Consider the following 22265-nt stretch of genomic DNA (forward strand, 5'->3'; position numbering starts at 1 on the left):
ACAGTCCAAACAACGGTTAACACACATGCATGCATCCAAAGCACAAACATTACAGACAGGCTGAGAGAGAGAAAGGGGGAGATCGAAAGGAGGACAGAGTCAAGGAGTTAAGTAGTTTGACAGAGGCAGCAAACATTAAGGTAAACATCGTTAGTGGCCTATAAAAAACACATCGTTCTGACTTGCATTTGCTGTACTGATCGCATCATTAGATAGGGCATCAAATTTCTGAATTCTCACTGAGCACCATTTTCCTCAAACCAAGAGGAGGGAGGCAGTAATCAGGATGTCACATTATTATTCCCAACAATATTCAAACTAACTGTTTTGCTGTAAATGTGTCTCAGAAACGGGATAATTAGACTTTTTATGAAAGCTGGTCTCATTTCTTGCAATAGTTCTTTGTCCCTATGATGCCACTTGGTGGCAGCATATAACTACCAAAAGGCTATGACGGAGCAAGGTACTAAACCACTGAGCATCACTCTCCATCTTGTTTACCTACGACAGTGCGACCCAGTATTTGCTTTCCCTCATGTCCACCACATGACATGAATAGTGATATGGAAATAAATACTTGCATAATGGCAGCACTGTCCTTGGTGGAGATAAGAAGCCCCTAAAGCAAAACAGACAGGCTGTTGTCCCTGGAAATCCACTAATACTAAAAGCAGGAAATACAGAATGTGATTTTTATCAGCACCCTTGAAAATAAAATGGGTGTTTTGGAAAAAGAGCAGGGAGCCAGCAGCTGATACCACCAGTGGAAACTGCACAAATTCTATTATCAAGTTTGATGCACTCTCATTAAAGCAATATTTAATACCAGATGACCGTTCAACTGATTAACATTTAACTAATAAAAATAATCTGTGAATCATTCCTTCACTGACTCCTAGCATATTAATATAACATAAAGTGTGTCACTGCTTGCGGGCAGTAATAGAGATGTCACACAGAATCATGGTGCCAAAAACCTCAAGGAGAGATAATCAAATTTAGAATCACAGATAATTCAGAGCGACTGCAGCCGATCTCTGTGATCTCACGAGCAAAGACAAATCACTTCGAAGATACACTTCTGCATTTAGAAATTCCAACATTGGTCCAATTGGGGCAACGCATTATTTTTTCATGCATCCTCCGTCTTAGAGCATCTTTTGAATTGCCATGCAACTCTGATGTTCCCCTGCTGGGCACACATAACCAAACAGGCCAATGAGGACGTGCCACTGTGACAGTATTAAAATCCCCAGGCTCCCCATACCTTGGCCACTGTGGGGAGCATTTCAGATGGGTGCCATCTTCATTCCCCTGCACCCATTTATGGCTATTTATTTCCTCCTTTTCTGCAATCTTCAAAGCCCCCGATGCAATGTGTATGCAAATCTGAGGGTGCCAAAGTACTGGGACACACTCAATCTCAGAGGCACAGTTCTGCTTTGTAAGCACTAAACACCGGGGCAGGATTGAAACCAGACGACTGGCGAGGGATTAAGGAGGAGAGATATGAAATAATGGGATGGAGTTGGACTTGAAAGCATGCTTGATCTTTGCCTTCCATCATCCTGTCCTTGTTGCTCTCCAAGGAGGAAAGAAAGGAAAGGGGAAAAGAGGTCAATCGTATTAAGGAGCACATTCCTGCACAACATTCACTGCTGTAGGGCCTGGGTTTACGCCTGTAGAGCGGTCTGTGGTCCAAACTGCCGGCTGCTGGCCAGACATTAAGGTCTTTTAGTCCGCTGTCTGCAGCGTCCAGCCCCCTCTAGTGCCCTCACTGATGGTGATCTATCTGCAGTGATGGATCTACAGTGATCTCTCCCTGCATCGTTGACTTCAAGCCCAAGGGAAGAGTGGAGAAGTGTGGCACAGGGCAGCATGAGAAGATGTGATTATCCAGTCAATCAGCTCTGGCTGGCTGGATGACAGGCCAGATACTGGTGCTGCCTGCCCCGACACTGTGACTCACCCAGGTGGAGGGAAGAGGGTCTCGCCGACCAAGCAGCAGGCCACTACTGCTGGATTACCGTCAACACAGACATCAAGGCCAGTGCACATGGCAAAGAAAGCTTCAGCAGGCTACAATGCTAGGCAATCTGCTTGTCCAATCAATGCCTTACTACGTGAAAAACAACTGTTTCAGCAAGCATAAGTTGTTTTAAAACAATTAATTATGCCAGTCAAAACAAATCTACTGTTTTACTGTTTATTCCTTCTCAAACTGAGAGTGTGTCATACTGAACACACTGAAAGGTTGTTTTGATCATGACTCGACCCAATCGCAATTACTAATATTTTTTAGCGACAACTGCATAATGATGTTAACTACCTGCTGCCTTGACAAGAAAGCCTTTCATGGCAATGTTACTCCCAGCCTTTAATGTAAAAAGCTAATATTTGTAACAAGGACCACTGAGTCAACATGTTAGCCTCTTAATCAAACTAATTCAACCATAAAGAACGTCCTCATAATTGCTAATTTTCAAGCACTTCATTGTTTTTTATGGGTATGTGCGTAGCGGTGAAGAAACATTGTATGGCTTTAATATAATTAGTGGTGGTGGGCATTGTAATTTAGGGTATTGTATGTTTTTATTAGTACTGCATATGGTGCTTGACCTTTACCTTGCAAGGCAGCTTGATTTCGAGATATCACAAGATCAAGTTATGTGTTTGTGTCCGCAACACCAATTCAGACAAATGTGTGACAAATGTGTGACGGTGATGGACGGATGGTTCATCCAGTGACCTGCCAAGTCATCTTTGAAAGTCCCTGCCCTTTATCAAACTGTTTCTAATGACGGATTATCAGATGGTTCTGTTTAACAAACCATCTGGCACATGAGTGAGTGTTAGTTTATCCTATATTTTCATTTTATTTCACTCTTTGCTTGTGAGATTTGTTATGGAGAAAATGGTAACATTAAAAAGATTATTAATGCTTTTTCTATATGTTTATACAAAAACTGTCAAGAACTGTTTAGAGTGAGTATTCCCTTTATTTTTTAGGGTAATTGTGTCCTTGTGACATAATGGTTTTTCTCCAGATGTGTTGTTTTCTACAGTTTAAAAGTTTTATACTATTCCTGATGCAATTTGACAATATTTTACTGTGTTTTACTGTTTCTAAAAACATTTTTTACAGTATATATATATATATATATATGGGCGAAGGGTGTTGCAGTGCCCCGGCAAAATATAAATAACTCTGAGGAGCAACTTGCTTTTCTCACCCCAATAATTATCTTTAAGTCCCTAACTAGATCAGGATTTAGGGCACAGTCACACATGCGTGAAATTAACATTGGCGAATATTCGCCTCCCATTACTTCTATTCTACGCGAGCAAAGGGGCCAATAAAACATTTGCTTCTGGTGGCAAAGCAAATTTGCTTCTCTGCATTGCATTGGATTATTTGATCGGCGAAGAAGCAGCCTCAAGGATAGTAAAGAAGTGTGTGGTTGACCAAACATGGCACTGCCCAAGGCAAGCCAACATTCATTGGTATCATAAGGGGAAAATTTTTTTATCTTTAGATTGATTAATTTAATAATGGTTCCCTAAATAGCAGGATCATTTGATCTGCTTGACATGTTACTTCATTTGTTACTAAAGATTAAAAAGCTTCTTTTATTATATAAAGTTAAGCACCATTAAACTGTAACAAACTAAAGTCTGGAGGACACTTAGTTTTGAGACGCTGGAAGGGTTCCTTTCTATTTGTTTCTATAGCATAGCTAGGCTGAAAGCTTTGCTCTTATTTTTTCTACTTGGCTAGAGGGTGTTCAGTATTCATCAGGACAACACTTTGATTGCTGTTGTAACTGTATACACTGGCAAGAATTGAGCATTTTCATATAAACTGAAATACTTAATTATTCACCCAACAGGGTTTATTATGTTACAATAAAATGTTGTGATCCAGTGGTCCTTGATGAATAAATAACAACTCATTTGTGCAACGACGTAGAAAAAAAGCAAAACGCAATTTGAATTTTAATTACGTTTTTGCAATATGACGATTAAATGTAATTCTTTGGCTGAGCAGGCAGCAGGTATGTACATTCTCACCCCGCATGCATCCTCTCCTTTATTCACCCTCTCATCTATCATTTCTAACATGAACACAGGTGTAACATCCAGGGAAAAGAATCTATCGCAGCTCTTTCACACTCAATAAGTCAAAAACGAAAGATTGATGCGCAGAAAAGATCAATTATGAGAGAAAAACTGCCTTGAGATGTTGCCGAAGAAGGTCACGGAGAGAATAATCACATAAAGTTGCCCTCATCACTGCATCACGGCGACACTGTAAATTGTGATTATCCTGCAGTTCAAGTTAATGAATAATAGAAGAAGAGAATGTCAAATGGGGAAAAAAAGCCAATCTGTCACAAGATATTTTTAGTTCGGATTTTTAGTTTGTTGTCACTCAGAGCCTGTTAACAGTGTTTAAGTCGAAGTGGCAGTGTTTTCTTCAGACAGCTCTGGGCAGCCCCAGGGAGCCTAGGTCTCTAATTGACAGTGATGTGTTCTTTGAGTCGGTGCTGAAATTCTTCATCCACCAAGCTGACCGGAGCTGCAGCGCCTGACAAGACACATTAATTAACACAGAAAAAAAAAAAGAGGACAAAAATAACACAGAGAAAAATAATAACCTAGGCAAAAATGAATTAAACACTAACTCTTCATGAGTGGAAATGCACTGGCTTAACACAGTTCTATCCAAGAACTTTAATTAAACATTTTCTTCTGACACAATTAGGTCTGGATCTATTAAATAAATACCTGCTGTTTCCTGCTGTTTTCTCTCTACTTTATTTAAACGTTAGCTTTCGCTTAAACATATTACTATTGAATGTTGATGAAATCACAATATTTTCTATGTGAATTATAGCTTAGTTTTACATTAAACAATATCTACTGTATATTTCTTTATATCTATTAAACATTAATTAATTCTGGAAATGTGACAATATGGCACAATGTCATTTAAGACTTAATATTTTCATCAATTATTTTTTATAGAGAATAAAGAGACTACAATAAGAAAATGAACAAAAACACAATTTGTAATGGAAAAACAGTCATGGAAAAAATATTAGACCACCCTTGTTTTCTTCCATTTCTCGTTCATTTTAATGCCTGGTACAACTAAACGTACATTTGTTTGGACAAGCATAATGATAACGACAGAAATAGCTCATAAGAGTTTAATTTAAGAGCTGATATCCAGCCATTTTCCATGGTTTTCTTGATAATAACCAAAATCATTATCATTATCATTTGTCCAAACAAATGTACCTTTAGTTGTACCAGGCATTAAAATGAACAAGAAATTGAAGACAACAAGGGTGGTCTAATCATTTTTCATGACTGTATAGTGCAGAAAATTGCATTCAAACACATTTCTTTAAATTACATTGTTTGATGCTTATTACTGAAGCAATGATTGTACATACGGAACATCTTTAAGGTGTGTAAGAGCTCTTTATCTTCACCAAGTACTTATTCCACCAGTTCAACACTACAACAGTGCATGCAACAAAATGGAATAGGAAGATATTACAAGAGAATAATGAATAACTAAATATAAAATAAAGTAATCAGTCAAATGGGTGGCAAATATTAGTCTAACAACCACTGGAGTCCATGTATGCACGGATTTTGCCTTCACGCTACCCACATAAACTGAGAGTGACCTTTTAAAGCATTAGAGGGGGGAATTAGAGCTTAGAGCTTTTTTATTTGCATACACAAACAAAGGGATGCAATCCAAGATGCATGAACAATGCTATTTAGCATTTAGAAAGGTGTTAAGAAGGGCTGGCTCACAGATGCATGTCTAGAGGTCACATCATGTGATTCTGTGTGGAGGCGTCTGTTGTGTACGTCTCCGCTTCTCATCAGGCAATGACCTTCAAATACTGTAAGACTTCACACACACACACACACGCACACACACACACACACACACGCACACACAGCGACGCAACACTCATGTTGTCTGAGAACAGCATGTCCTCACATACAGTACGGGACACTCTATTGTGGAGCTTAAACTGTCTAATTTCTGTTGGTACACACTGATACTGAGAGTGTGTCTGTCACTTCAAAATCATTAAACAGGAAGAAGACTCACGTATTATGACTCCAGAGGAGTAATTATTAATTCATCACTGTTCCTGAATAATAAATGTCAGGGATATTTACCTCCCAAAATATTGCAATGTAACCTCTTTGTTGAAACACACACACACACATACACAAACACGTGGATATCCACCATGAATCCCACAACAAGATCTATTCTCTCTCCCTCCCTCTTCATCCCTGTCTTTCTGCTCTGTGAGGCAGGTTAATGAGAATAATAAAATCACACTCTGTATTTCCTCTGTGCCTTGAATGGCCTCATCAATTTACAACTGGCGTGAAATACTGAAGAACAAAAAAAAAAGAAAAGAAGAAGAAATGAGGGGGAGACAGGGAAATCATGCATGTCTAAAATACCTGCACTTCCAAAGCATGCGTTTTATATCAGCCTGAATTCACGAGTGCAAAGGTTCATTAATTAGAAACAACTCGGTGTGTAGAATCACAGCTGACTGCCATATTTGGGTTTGTCATTAATCCAAGCCTCCCTCCATCCCCTCCTCACTGCTCATCATTCTCCTGGACAGCTAATGCACACAACACCACCAGGCATTTCTTATGCAGCCATAGCTCTTGGATTAAAATGTAACGTCTATGTCAATGCAAGGTGCAAGTCAGATATATATGCACTGATTGAATTCCCATCACCATAGCTTTAGGACATTTCAATGTCAGGATCATAATAGCTGCAGAGAAGAAATTGTAAACATGGCTATGTGACAGAACAGTCCAGAAACAGTAAATTAGAGAAGAAGAAGGAGAAAGAAAAAGAAGAAGAAGAAAGGTGAACAGTAACTTACTGGTGGTACAGTTAATCCTGATACAATCTAGATGGGGAAGAATAGATGAGAGATAAATTCATCTTTCAACGTTACAGCTGCAGACATCATTAAAGCATACAGTCCACCCCTCTGGGGACACACACACGGACACTGTCCGTCCTCTGATGCTCTCACCCATGGCCCCGAGCCGCAATAAGCTGGTAAAAGCACTGCAGTGTAGTTGTGCCAGAGATGCACAGCATGGTTTAGAGGAAGTTGTGCTCCAGCAATGTGGAACGGAAATTTTTTCAAAACTAAGGCTTAGTTCGATGACATTTTTGATATTGTTTTGTTTTGCCCAAACAAAATGTTTCATATGTTGCTGCTGATAGGATATCAGATCTTCTATGAGAGCATCAGACTTTGGTCAGGGTCAGACAGGGCCAGGAGGATGCTAGGTATGCTACTTTATACCTCATTACATTTTAGAGGCTAATATTGTACTTTACAACAAATCATTAATCTAAATGCTTTAGATAGTCGTTGCCAATTAACCTATTTACATTTTAAAAAATGGTCAATTCAAAATATGGTGCATGTTACAGTATAGATTTTATTAGCTAACAATATATAAAGAAGGTAAAATTAGTTCCACCTCAACCACACAATAATCTACTTGTAGTACTCCATTCCAAGTCCACTTAGTGGGTCCTTTGACTTCTGATACATTAAAGTAATCTCTTTTATTAAGGAAAAATTTGAAGCCAATTTTTTTTACTTGTAAACGGAAATTTCTACTCTGTGGTATCGTTACTTATGGAATATAAAGTAGTTTGGACCAGGTTTGTTGTTGGATGTTTTCTGAGGTAAAAAATTAAGTGAAAAGTAGGTTAATTTTCTCATAGACTTCAGTACAACCTGACCCTGTGGAGTCACCCCCTGCTGGCTAGTAGAAACAATGCAGGTTTAAGGGACTTCCTCATTGGCTTTAATTTTCAGACCCAGTGGTTGCCCCTTGATTTAATTGCTACCAATGGTTAATGCATCAGTTACAATTATCCATAATTAATTATGTGGTAATATGCTTAAAAAGATTTAAATGAAGGACTTGCAATGGCATAATGTGGTATTGCTACTTCTAGTTCAAGTATAATAATTGAATACTTGTTTCACCAGTGAATACTAGGACAACAGCTCTAGCTGACATAATTGTCAATATATTAAACTAATCTTCTAGCACATACCAATGCCATATTGACTGCCACTATTTCATATTTTCTTTTTTTTACCTCTCTGTTTCCTAAGGCTTAGCTCATGCCGTGCTCTGAGAAAGGTGACCCAGATCGAACTCCCTCCCCTCCCTCCCACTTGGCCCTGCCTGTCGTGTGTCGTCAACCACAGCAGAAAAGTGGTCGCAAACAGCCAGAGACCAACACTAGCCTACCCTTACAGGGAATGCTCTGCTTTTTGAGGGAGGGATGTGTGTGTGTGTGTGTGTGTGTGTGTGGGGGGGGGGGGGGTGGGGGTGGGAGGTCTGTGTGAGGCTTCAAGGGCTGATGGCCTGGGACAAACTCAAAAACTCTAAAAATGTGTCAAATATAATTCAAAAGAAAACAAAACATGGTGACGGATTGTTTTCATCGAAGGGCATCTTTTTGTAGTTGCAGTGATCTGACTTGTCAGCCCTGTCAGTGTGTGGCGCTGTTGTCCTCCGTGGTGGGACACATGCTTCCTTGTGGTTGACAGCAGACACAGAGAGTCTACTTTGTATGCACCGCTAAACGGCTCCGCTTAGGGAGCCCATTTCTGTTTAGCCAGTGGAAAGGAGAAATAGATGGCTATCATTTGTGCGGCATTGCTCTGTTTGAGAGATATCAAACTTTTCACAGGCATCATTGGATTCTTTCCTGAGCAAATAAGCACACATACACACACTCACAGTCTTTCATTTTGTCCTCAATTTTCTTTTTGCTGGAGGCAGGGTGGGGGTGGGACATGTATTTTCCTGTGCTCATTTCAGACGCAGGTAAGCAATATATGAGAGGAGTTGTGATATTATGAGCATCCTCATCTTCAGAAGAATATTAGCTTCCTTATATGAACGATAACTGGATGCATTCGGAAACAACACCAGGAAAGAATAGAAGCAGCTGTTAGGGCAGTTCCCTTTAGAGCAATACAAATGTATGGATGCTGATCAGAGGTTAGCTGATGGAGCGGGCAGCGAGCATTCCCTGCTGGGCAACGGCAGCTGTGTGCTCTACTGGCAGTGAGCGGAGAGCCGCAGACTCTTGCCATTGAAAGTTTTTACACCTTCTCCTTCTATTCAAAATATGTATGTGGTGTCTGTGTGTGTGCGTGAGAGAGAGTGTGTGCATGTGACACATTACTTTGCTGCTGCAGCCAGTGTATGTCCGAGGCGTTACCTAAATTGACAGTCAGGCGGACGCGACCGCTCTCCAGCTCCAGACGCAGGGTGTCAGCAGAGTCCCTCGACGTGGTGGCGATCAGGATGCCGTAGGCTCGCTGGGAGCGGAAACGCAGAGACACATCTTCAGCTTCTGTGTGCATCACCACCGGCAGCTGGACCTTCATGAACTTACTGCCGTCGTAGCTGAGGACGGTCGCCTCTGCAGAGACAATAAAGAGGAAAACAAGATGAGTGATCGGTTGTGATTTTACGGTAAACCGGGTCGGATCAGTTTTTATCACGTCCTCATTGTGGATATAATTAATTGTTGTGACTTTCAGTGTTGATACAAGACATTGAATTAGGGGTGGAGATATTAAATATTCAATAAATGCTCATGCAATGATTTGGAGGGTACCAAACACACAGTGAGAAAACCTGTGTCAGATGGATAAATACACTCAGTTTAGGGATGCACGATATACACGTTTTTCAGTCAATAATTTTACTCTCTCACTCAGTGAGACCTGGTTGATCCTGCCAGTAGCATATGCTTGTCTTAACGATTAAGCCATACAAGACTAAGTACACACGGGCGGTACAGTGAAACTGCGAATGGCTCATTAAATTAGTTAGGGAGTTTTGTCGTAGCTGACATTAGCTACCGTTGATGTAAAAATGCAAATAAATCGGAAAAGGCTCAGGTAATTTAGCGATGTTGCCACAGTTGTGGTTTTGAAAAAATATAAAATCCTTTGACCACCAATCTCGAGTATAATACACCATGGTATGCCAACCAGACTCCACTGACTGGAGGTGCTCGCAGTTGGCTTCAAGACTATAAACAAAGACAGGGAACGCTAATGGCTAAGCTAAAGCAAACTCATTATCGGCCGTCACTACCCAGCATTTTCCTCTCCAATGTAAGGTGTCTGGCAAACAAAATGGATGAACTGTGGATCTCCACTCCACAACATGATTTTAACTTAAACATGACTGAAACAACAGCAGTGTTCTCAATAGCACAACTGAGCAAACAGGTGGGGCAAAGTGCACTGCTGTAATGAAAAAAGGGCTGCACTGAATTTATTACAAAAGACAAAGAGCATCATTACCAAAGAGAATGCATCACAATAATCTTTGATAATATTTCTTTATGATCTTGTTTTAATAATCATTGAAATCCAAAAAAAACTAACTAAAAGTCAAATCTGATTGACCGAGCAGTCCTGATATATCGAACATCCCGAACACAGATACTACTTCTGCTTTGCAGTGAACAAGCCTGGCAGCCCGCACTGACTTGTCATCCAGCATCCCATCCCTTCACAGAGGAATGATTTAACCATGAAGTTGACAAACAGAGAAAACTACAGGCTTCCAGGAGTGCCTCTGGAGGTGTTTCTCAAACATGTGCTTTGCAGGGTTGTTAGACTGCGTCTCACTGACAGAAGACACCCCAAATCATTCTGACTGCAGATCAGTCTAACAACTAGACTATTAAAATTACAAAGCACATCCACAAATCAATAGGCCAGTTCTAACCCCACTGAGCAAGTGACTCCTACATGGTAGATATGTCATCCAAGGGCAGTGTGTAAAGACATATCACAAGTCTAGCATGACATTACACCATATACTACAGCTGACAGCAACCCAAACTCCCTCCAAAGTCTGAGTCCTGTCTTCTCTGTGCCAAATTAGGTGGTGGCCTCCCAAAAGTATGGAGGCAGGTACATGCTGGGGAAATAGTGTAACATAAAACAGACACACAAGTCAAGACAAACATATAAAAAGCTTACTGGAAAGAAAATATAGGTAACTCTATCAATAAAGAGTAACTGTTTTGATTTTAGAGAGAACGAGTGGCAGCCTTGCATCCACAATTTTTGTATCAGCAGTGTAATAGTGACAAACTACAAAAGGACAAATTGATATTGACTGAGAGAAAAAACGGCAGCAGAACTGTAAGTCTGTGGACCTCGAATATTGAGCTTCTGCTCAGGGTGACTGCATTTACTCAAAGCATTAGGCAGCCGTCTGGAGAAATGCAGGGGAGATTGTTTAACGCTGGCAGGGGGTTGTAACAGCATTTCCGGTAGTGTAACTAAACCATAACCCAATAACAAAGCCATTACTGCAGCTGCAGTGCTGAGACAGATAGAAGCCAAGTTGGAGGGACGGGAGATGGAGAGCGACGGGGGCGATAGGGTACCAATGTACACACACCACCTCATCACCACTTCCTCGTCACACAGAGCCAATGTCACATCCATCCCCTGGGATGACTCCGTCACATTCCTCACCCAAATCCAATTTCTCCACGCCCTCCTGGGGTATGCTGCAGATGACAGGGGCGTGTGACAAACGAGTTCTCACTGCTAAACTGTCTGCTTCCTGCCAGGCAGCTAAAGCAAAGAGCTGCATTTAGACACTGTTAGCAGAAGCCAGGAAAAATGGATCAGGCTCCTAATACTTGAAAAATGTTTGTCACTGTAATATTAGTTAGCACTTAGACCCAATCGTCTAGTATTCTTGATATGTTTTTGTTTTTTTTAAATTGGAATGTACATCACTTATTGTGATCACTTATTAAATGTAAATCTTATCGATTCTTTTGACAATGAAAGGATATTTATTTATTTCTTTATCACAAAATCTGCCATGATAAGACTTTGATTTGATTTAATTCAGGGGGCTGCAGTTGATATGAGACAATATCATATGCCCATTTTACCTCAGTTACATTAATATCAACTCACAAAAAGCAACTAGAATATGATCGGTCAATTTTAAAACTAATCTCTTCAGGACATTTAAATTTTAAAAAAAATTATTTAAAATGAAATAATAAAATAATACATATAAAGGGATTTTGTACACAAACAAGTGTTTGTTGTTCAGGAGTATGTTTACACTGGAAAGATGGAATGTGAAAAGCATGACTGCTTAACAATGAGTGACAGATCTGAGTGCTGCAGTGTATAAGATTACTGCTCCACTATAAACCTTTTAAAATAGCTCAGTCTGAAATCGGATCCATTTAACTTGTGAAAATATACTCAAGGTAAAAAGGAGACAAAAGAAAAAACCTCAAACATGCATTGATAATGATGAAAATGTTTTTTGCATTGCATGTAAAATTTATATAGTATGAAGTCAATGCTGGTCTGTTAATTACCACTCTGTACAGTCATAAAAGGCATGGAGTCTGGTCAAATGAGTGCCATTACAATAAAAACAAACAGTTACTTAGAATCAATGTGAGCAGGAAAGATGTAATGTACCATTTGCAACATCTCATATAAATATAATATATATAAGAAATTTTTTCTCCAAGATTTGTATCACGAATAGAGCAAATTAATTACAACTGGAGTAAATATTGCACTTCATCCACAGTGTCACCTCTCCTGAAATTCATATAAAAGGCTGTCAAAAATGCCATAAATAAGAAAAGTCTAGATAGATATAAAAATATGGAGAATGACATATGAGGGAATCATTACCTAATGCAAAGTGAGCACCTGTCAAAAATCCAATCCTGGAAGCCCAGTCATTTTTAATGGCACACCCATGTTTAAAATCAAAATAAATTGAGAGGACAGAAGCTGGAACTCTGTCTGTGCTGACCCAACAGGAGGCTGTCAAAGGGGAGATGGAGCATACCAAAACTAAACCAAGCATTCATTTTCTGTCTGTAAAGGACACTACAACATTGTTTTGTGATTTTCACAAGAAAACAAGGAGGGATTGGGGTGTGGGATTCACTCTCAGAGAGGAAACAAATTAGGCTGTAGTACTAACAAGAGGGAGTAATGGCAGCCAGGCTCATGGTTCTTCCTCCATTCTCCCCCAAGGAGAACAGGCTCTGCAGGAAGGGAGAGCTGTCAGCTGCATGTCACAGGATTGTGATGTCCCACAGTATCGGGGCGCCAGGCCCAATCCAATTCAAAATTTGCCGGAAAACACCTGCCAAAGGCTTTTGGAAAATGTTTTCATGGCTCTGAGATATCATAAATAATTCAAAGCTGCTCATGTCTTCTTCACAGCAGCCTTCTTTGAGTATCTTAGAATACACAATCCAAATAATACACTCACTGCTATTAAATGTGTGAAAACAACCTGCCAGCTGAGTGAATTTCCAGAGACTGAAACTATTCTCTGCACAGAAATAAACAACATCATCACTGGCCAACTTCACATCTGCTGCCGAGTGACCATACGGTGACTTCATTAGGGCTACGAAATGAGAGCAGAGATAGAAAATGGATCAGTGTGTCCGTTCGGTATGGTGGAATCTGCAGCTTCAGCTTGTGCCGTCAGGAATACACACAAAGATTTAGATTGTTCCAATTAGGTTTTTCAACCCTCTGAGACTATTAAAGGAGTATTACCACTAAGTTTAATGATTTGCAAGTTAATCTTTCTGTGCTGTCAAGGTTTCTCAACAAAACCTGTTGTAAGTCCTATAAGAAACTGCAGAAACCAGACTTCAGAAGCTATAATGCACAGCTTAAATATAACCCTCTGTGTGAATAATTGATTGTTTTTCTTTCAGTTGTGTATACTAAAGCAAATTTGATTGTCTATTTGACTCGTAGCAGAACCTCTACTCCACAACACATGCTTATATTCCCAGAAAATCAAGCCCCAGTGCTCTTACAGCCACATTTCCCATGTTTTTCCTCCCATTTTTTAGCGCATCTGTGTACATTGCTTAAGGCATGAGACAACCAGTTCTCTCTAATTTGTGACTATATTCAAGTGTGGTGAATGGTGACTAACACAGTGTGCTGTCAAAGGGCATGGTTAAAACGTGTTTTAATGCTAAAACTAGCCATATTCCCCTTTGAGGGCATTTCACAATTATGCAATAACATTCTGCACCTCTTGGCTTTAGCTGCGGGCCAATGGCAAATGGCTTTATGCTCTGAAAAGCAATAAATGTGCTCAAAGAACCAGTTTTCTATAGTTATGCTAATTTAAATAATGGTATTGTGTTTCTATTAAAGTTGCAAATATTGCCATTGTGGAATATGTTTTGGAGCAAATCTGCCATCAATTAAAGATCCTTGCTATTATGTATCGCAATATTATGAATTGATACTAAATGCCAATGATGCATTCTATCTACAGTGTATTTAACAACAAAATAAGGATGACTTTAAGCTCATAAACCCCCCGCTGAATAGCAGGTAAAAGCAGGACAAAGCACTGTGCAGAGCCTCTGCTAATGTGCATACATCAGCAAGTTGTATGTGTATGTGTCTAGCACATGTGGTGCAGTTGTGTATCGACCTGTGTATTGATCTTCAGCTTCTCTCTTTATTCATCGCAGGTATCTGTAGGTAAACATCCATCTGCAGTCACTGTCCATGCGATATAATGCAGGTGCTGTCAGTGTTGGAATCCAGCTTGTCATATCTCGTTAGGGAATACGTGCATGTGCTGCAACGCACCTACTACACCATCTGGGAGGCTGCCTTAGCCTCACACTGGAAGACTAATATTTGGGCTAATTAGCAACTGGAGGAACAATGAAGGGGAAGACATTTGGGATGCAAGGGGGAAAATTGCTTTGTCTGCTTAATTAAAATCTCTCAAAATAGGGCGAATAGCTCTGTGGTTCTCTTCTGAAGCTCCACCTCCTGTTACTTCCACTCGTTGTCGTCCTCCTCCTCCGCCATATGCAGTAGCTGTATTTTGCCACCGGGTGGTACACCATGCATGGATAAGTGAGAGCTGGGGTAATTCTTTTGACAGCTCCTCGGCCTGCTGGTGCCTGCTTCATCCTACCAGCGCAGAGGCAATCTGGAGCCATCAAAACAGCTGGCAGCACGCCAGGGCCCATCCTCCATACCACTGCTCCCACTCACACTCTCGCCGATGCCAGTCTCATACATAGAGCAGAGACAGCCAGGAAACCAAGAGAGTTGGACAGAGGAGCCCAGACGCCAGAAGACGCTCGAGTGTTAGGAGGGAGGAGAGGTGGGTCACAGTGGCAGAGACCTTAGCAGCACTTTCTGTGGAGTAGCTTCAAACGCAGAGCTGCATGTTTGCTGCTTTTGTTTTCAGATGAAGTCAGAGTGGATTATATCCTTCTGAATCCAAGAACACTCGCCGGATAAGTCATTATCTTACTGAAGTGAGACGATCTGTATCCCATGCCCACTCCACCTCCCTCATGCACTATGCCCTAATTCCTGTCAACTCATTAGCTAGAATGGAAGTGCACGTGCTGAGAATGAGAGCCAAGCCTAACTGACACATTCATCAGAGATGGAAGAGATTCACTTTCTCTCTTTCAAGTTCCTATAGTTTTTTCTCTAAAATGAAATATTCATTTCCTCTCTTAGCATTAACTTGCATTCATAACAGCACAGAGGAAATCTTTCTGGTATCATGTGCTTTTGTTTTCTTCCCTTTGACTCAGCAGATTTCTATCAGCCGTATCATAAACGCCTCAGTCAGACATAATCTACATCCCATTTACAGGATACTTAACTAACACCATTTTATAAAGGTGAGCGACTCAAGCACAGAGGAAAAGCATGAGCATATGTACGGGTGACACATGTAACTGCGTGGGATGTGTTACATTCCAAGTGGAGTTAATTTTTTTTCCCGATGAGAGAACCTGTTCCCGCTGTCGTTCCTGTGCAGATGCATCACGCTGAGATAACAGTGTGACATGCTTGGGCTCTTTTTGACATTTGCAGTGATTATGCATATGCTAACTCTCTTTTGCTCATTTGCTGCCTTCGTCCCTTTGAGGCTTCATGATGAAAAACCATGTAAGTCCCTAAAGCAATACTGGCTTCGAGGACTTACAGGGATTTATTGTAAACATTGTATTAATCAAGAGGAATATTTGTTTTGATTTGATGTTCATTATAAATTCACTGTATCACTGGCTTTACATACAGTGAATATAGAATTTAGCTGATGCACTTAGTTATTTATTATCCATGAATTCAAAATATACATGTCATCAAGCCACTTAACCATGATTAAAAAATAATCTTGACTACTATTGCATTCTCTTACAGACAATTTTCATTACATCTGAATCCTGAGCTATTAATATAAGTTAATATTGAAAAATTTTGGTCTTGGTAAATTAACTGTACATCCAGCATTTTCATTTACTCAATCTGATTGTGTAAATAAGCCTGAAATTCCATTGGAAAATAATTGCCTCAGAGAAGACCACATTAGCAAGTGAAGGATTTGGCTTCCTCACACAGCTGGTTGTTGTTTTTAATCCGGTTAGATTTTAATCAAAGAGGTCAAAGGGCAATCCTCTGGTCAAAAGGGCCAACAAGCTAATGCTTAACAGGCAGAAAAATGTCTAGCTTTGCATTAATGAAGACAAGAACTTCCCTCGATGACTGTTTTATATTTTCAGCATCATTACAGATACAGCAACGACAAAAAAACAATAGTAAAAAGGATATGAGGTGGAGTGCTAAGACCAGTTTATCAAGACTGGTCTCTGGAGTAACTTCAGGCAAATGCAACTCTTACTATAGACAAACACATAAACAAATATTGGTTATAATGCCATGAGCTATAACTCTACCAACATGAAACACTACTGAGAATTTGAGATTTTATTTTATTATGAGCGCCTATAAAAACTGTGCTTCCCATGTAATAAACTACTGCAGAGTCAGGTTTACGTCTGCTCCGGCTAAAACATGGAGCTAAAAGAGTTCACTGTGTGACACTCACTTCTCCTTTTTCTCTTCTCTGGAGGAGAGCGGGATAAGTATTCTGCACCCGGTCTGGTCATGAGCGAATGGTTTGATGAGCCAAATGGTTAGCAGAAGACAGCCAATTTACAGGCTAGTGTGCATGGTGGACGTGACCAGCAGCGTCTCAGTGGTGCATCAGTCACCTGCCACTCAGCCTCGTCTAACATCAGGCAGTCAACATTCGACGTACCCTGACTTATTCTGTCTACCTCTCGGTGGCTGTCTGTCTCCACATGCATATTTTCTTTCCACTTTTAGTTTGCTGTTTGATAGCTGCTGATCTTCAACCACCAGCCTAGATAAAAAGAACACCTGCAGGCTTTTGTATGGTGATGCTGTTCAACCTGAACTTGAAGGAAGTCCCTTTGAGACAAAGAATCTGAAGTCTATATAATTAAAATAGGTATTATTCTGCTTGTCTCTGATGTAAAACATACTGACATTTTTACAATCCCATGCCTACCTCAACACAACGCATAGTGAGGTAAAAGTGTGTCATTGTGTAACATCATCTAAATTTCACACTGGCAAATTCACATTATGCCTACAGCTGGGTAGACAAAATCAGAAAAAAAAAGGAAAAAAAAAAGAAAGTCCTACCTCTTTCACAGGAGCGCCCGAGGTATCCAGTCCCAGAGCAGTCACACACATAGCGGTTCCAGCCCTCTCTACAGATCCCATTGTTTTGGCAGGGGTTGCTCAAACACTGTTTGGGAGGCTCCTTAGAGCAGGAGGGCTTGACCCCGGCAGCCTTCTGGACCTCGGCCAGGCGCCGGACATCCTTACTCTGCCCGTCAATGAATAGATCCCGGATGCAGCCCACGTAGCCGTAGTTGAGTAGTGCTGTCCACACCTCAGTGGGGAACACCAGCCCCATCTTGTTCTCTGGCAGACCCCCGAGGTAGAGATTGTCATCCAAGTCAAGGATCTCACTTTCTCCAGGGGCTGTGTAGGCAGTACGGAGGGTGTTGATAGAGATGGTACCTGAAGAAAATTTACGGTGGGATTAGTTTTATTTTTTTTGCTTTTTGAACAACTCTTGAGGTAATTAACCAATTGGACACATCATCACTTCTGGTAACTATAAATGCTACAAAACACTATCTACCTGCAGTAAGAGAAGACCTATTTAAAGATGGTTTGATGAAGAAATTAGCTTAATTGGTGTTATCCATCTGGACAAGGTCAGGATTTTCTTCATTTAGAATGACTGATGAGTGTTGATAAGACACATTAATCACGGGACAGCTAGTCTATTAGTAGCCTAATCTAGGATCCCTAAGAGTATCCTCTCCATTTTCCTTGGATTTCCCATAATAAATCTCCTTTATCTATAAAGCAGTGGTCATAAAAAAGAAAGGAGAGGAGGAGAAAAATCGTTGCCCCCTCTATCATTTCAGCCAACCAAACAAATAAAAAACAAAAAAACATCATAGCCATCTTTTTGAACTTGATTAACGGACTGCGGGCTGTTTTTTCCACCCTGTCTCTCCTTCTGTTTGCCTCTCCAACACATAAACCTGCAATGAGAGTTTGTGTGTTTCCCCACCATGATTTATCGCTCTCATTCAGGTTTAATTCTCGATCTGGAGCACGGTAAACAACAGCGGACATGACTGGACTGTAAAGCTGTGGAAAGGAAGGCCTTACTGTGGGACTCAGACCCGGTGATTAATTTGTATATGGATCTGTTACTCTCAGTGCAGGAGCCATTGTGGATCTTTAATTAATGGTGGCTGCCTCCACTGCCCGCATCCTCGTCCAGTAATCTATATACCCCGCTGCCGAGGATCCGCACAGGCCACTGCCTGGGGAGAGTGGCAGAGAAATAGTAGGCTAAGGATGCTGAAAAAGAGAAATTGCCGTAAAGTCATAATTTGCATTTTGAGTGGCAGATGCATGCCATGGCAGATATGAAGGAGCTATTAGCTGATTGCCTCGGGGTAAATGACAGAGTCCTAACTGCTTGTATGTGGAAGAAGAGCGCTGCTTTTAAGTTACTTTTCTAGTCAAAGTGTTTATGTTGGGAAACAAGCCCTAAGCCACGCATGAATTTTCAGCAGGGCTGTCTGGCACATTTAAGAGACACATTAGACATTAAATGGGGCCTTTCACATTTCATTACAGCTACCATTAGCATGCATGAATGTACATATCACAATTAATTAAATGTATAATAAATATTTGTACATCTGTTTTCAATGACAGTACAATTTCATTGTTTTAATTTGCTTTTTAATTTGTTAAATATGAAGAAAGGCTGCCACAAAAGAAAAAAAAAAATTGCGATATGAGCTTATAATAATCTTGGTTATGTGTGTTCTTTACAGCCAAGGTGAGCCAGCCTTCTTGCAAAAGTGCTCAGAGAGACAGCTAAGGACCTAGTGCACAATGATTAACCTGGTCCCACTAACATGTTCCAGCTCTTTTCTCGGGGTCTTGGCCCCCGGCATCTGTTCCAGCACTTTCCTGCCGCCACCCACTGCCCCTGCTCTCTCCAGCCACAGCTGTTGTGACTTCCAAGCTTTGCACACTTGGCAAGGGCCACCCTTCACGCAGCCAGAACAGCTCCCTTCAGGTTATCGCTAACGAGCTCAGTACATCAAACTCATTAGCGAGGAAACTTTTCTCGGAGTAGAGCAGGTGCCTGGCTGAAGAATGAGCATCAGTGTGGTCAGCATGAATTGTGTCAGAACTATCTACAGCCTAGGTCTGATCTTAACATGTGACAGGTAGATGTAGTAAAAAAATATGGTCAATCACTGCGTCAATCAAGTAGTTGGTGTTTTTTGTGATATGCTGAATCCACACTCACCCTTTAAATCACCAAAGTCACACAATAACACAAAAAAGAGCATAGATAACTGCTTCCGTTTGGTGGCAGTAAAAAAAAACAACCTGAAATGATAAAGCTTTTTGTAGGTGGATCTTTTTCTTAGGTGGCTAAATACATTTTGCTGCTGCCCCCTTCCACACCAGTACATTGCTTAGCTTCTCCTGCCTGCTTCTTCAAACTGGGGGCGTGCCTACTACTTTAGATAAAACTGACTATGGATGCAACATACCACCCTACATCAAAAACTCAAACTGAACAATCCCTTTCATGAGCAATCATGTAATGGCTTCTTTAAATTCCATAGTATCTATACTTAGGTCTTATTACAGTCATAAACAGTTAACAAGGCTGATGTAAGTCTATAGTAAGCATGTCTGTCTGAATTGATGTAAGAGGGAGACGAGAGAAGGATGTCAGCATCTTTCAGGCATCTGCTCAGAGTATTCTGCTCACTTGTCACAGTCCTGTAAGGAAGTGTGTAAACACAGTCATGCTATGTTAAGTCAGAAGGCACTATATGATCCCATGGGGACATGTGCCATCGTAAGGCTAGCAGCATGGGGAACATATCACACATGCACATTGCAGGACTGCCTATGTTTGGAACAGTATTCATAGCCAAAAGGGGAAGGGGACGTGTCTCTGCGAAGCATAAAAGAGGAGGAGATGGATACAGAACAAGATGGGAACACGGAGATAAAGATGTCTGGAGAGAAGATGAGGGAGGGGTATATGATGACAGATAAGAAAGCAGATGAGAGAACAGCAGCAGCAAATAATATCTTGAGAAGCAAGTACAGGATGTACAGTTAAGGGGGGTTTGATCAAAAATGATGATGCAGGCAATAAATGAGGATGGATAATGATGACGAAGATAAGAATTCCAGCCAACTTCAAAACCCCTTGACCGTATTTCTGTCTCCCCCTCTCTTTCTCTACGGCCTGAGCCGTAAGTGCTACTCCATCATCAAACCTGAAGGCAGGGGTCCAAAGGACAGCTCAGATCTCTCTCACACTTTCTGCATCAGCAGCCAGGCTCAACTTGGCATGATGTCCCCTAACCCCACTCACACATCCCCAAAACATGTTAGACAGGGGATTACTACAATCCAGTTAGGGCGATACGGCCAAATCTCTCTATGTGATTGGATTCTCTGTAGAGAGAGAAGCTTGTGAGTGGGCTGTGGGGAAGGGGGATGTGTTGTCTATATGTGTGCCTATGTGCATGTGTCTGTTTGTGTACTGTACGTGTGCGCAGGGAGTAGTGGTGTGTGTGCCCCGGCAGGAAGTAGGGCTTCAACAGAGCAATGTCCGTGTAATGTCTCTGATGAGTGACCCACGGCACTCCCGGTCCAGAAGCCCTCACTTAAAAGCAGAGTGTCTCTTAGCGTCTCTAATGCATTGAGGTTGGAAGATGCTGTCTGAGAGCGAAGAGTCCATTTACAGGGTTGCTTCCTGCAGGAAGAGCCGCCTAAACTAAATAGGGCAGGGATCATTATCCGCCATTGTCACGGCTGCAGGAAGTGTTGCACGTGGAGGACCCGGCTGCAGATAATTATGTCTGGCTGTTGAGTTGCACTTTGGTTCTGAGTGATGTGCTTGGTGGTGTGTATTAATAAAACATCTGAAACACAGATGAAAAGCAGAGCATACCATATGCTTCGTGACTCATGCTCTCAGGGGACAAGTGAATTCTTTTCTTCTGTTTTAAAATTACCTTAATTCTATCAATTATTAAAAAGTATAACAAAAGGGTGCTGGAGTGTATAACAGCCAACAAAAGCCAAGTGAGCATTATATTGTAGGAGTGACTGGACTTTACTGAGCATCACATGGAGACTATTAAAACTGAATAATATGTTGACAGGGATTGATTAGGTTTATTCAGGCTTGTAACAAAGTGGTTGCAGCTCAGCATACACTTCTGTCAAAACATGTTTTACGCTTTCTAAAGTCTATGTCCACATATTAACTATTTCTTTATTTCACAAAGCTTTGAATCAGCTCAGCTCTTACCCGAATAACAATGTGTAGCATCGGGACAAAAATAAATATAAAAATCTGCATTTAGAAAGCTATTATGACAGTTTTTATATCACTCGATTTGTACAAATCTGCTATTTAATGCTCCATTAAAATTACATGTGTCCTGTGGGAATGGAAAGCACATGAGGCCTTTCAGTACAGAGGAACTGCAAAAATTCTAATGCTTCCATTTGAGGTGCCATGCACACACCATTACACACTGCAAACAATAGTGCTTTGTGCAATTCATGGAATTCTCAAGATGCAAGATTTTAAGATTTCAGAGGACTGCATACTTGCAGAATTTAATGAGCTTAAAT

General features: G+C 40.9%; 1 protein-coding gene across 5 annotated transcripts in view; it reads right to left on the reverse strand.

The window, feature by feature from the left end:
• LOC131993618 (neurexin-1a-like) overlaps positions 1-22265 on the reverse strand; it is a 265891-nt gene that overhangs the window by 137323 nt on the left and 106303 nt on the right. For 4 of the 5 annotated variants that reach the window (XM_059359603.1, XM_059359602.1, XM_059359601.1 and 1 more), the window contains 3 exons: positions 17685-18068; positions 9341-9544; positions 6954-6980 (listed from right to left, as the gene is read on the reverse strand). In XM_059359603.1, coding sequence (XP_059215586.1) covers positions 6954-6980; positions 9341-9544; positions 17685-18068 — 615 coding nt within the window. The remainder of the gene's footprint in view (positions 1-6953; positions 6981-9340; positions 9545-17684; positions 18069-22265) is intronic. The other variant, XM_059359604.1, reaches the window with a different exon arrangement.

The sequence above is a fragment of the Centropristis striata genome, chromosome 20, assembly GCF_030273125.1.
Source record: "Centropristis striata isolate RG_2023a ecotype Rhode Island chromosome 20, C.striata_1.0, whole genome shotgun sequence".
In the NCBI taxonomy this organism is placed as follows: Eukaryota; Metazoa; Chordata; class Actinopteri; order Perciformes; family Serranidae; genus Centropristis; species Centropristis striata.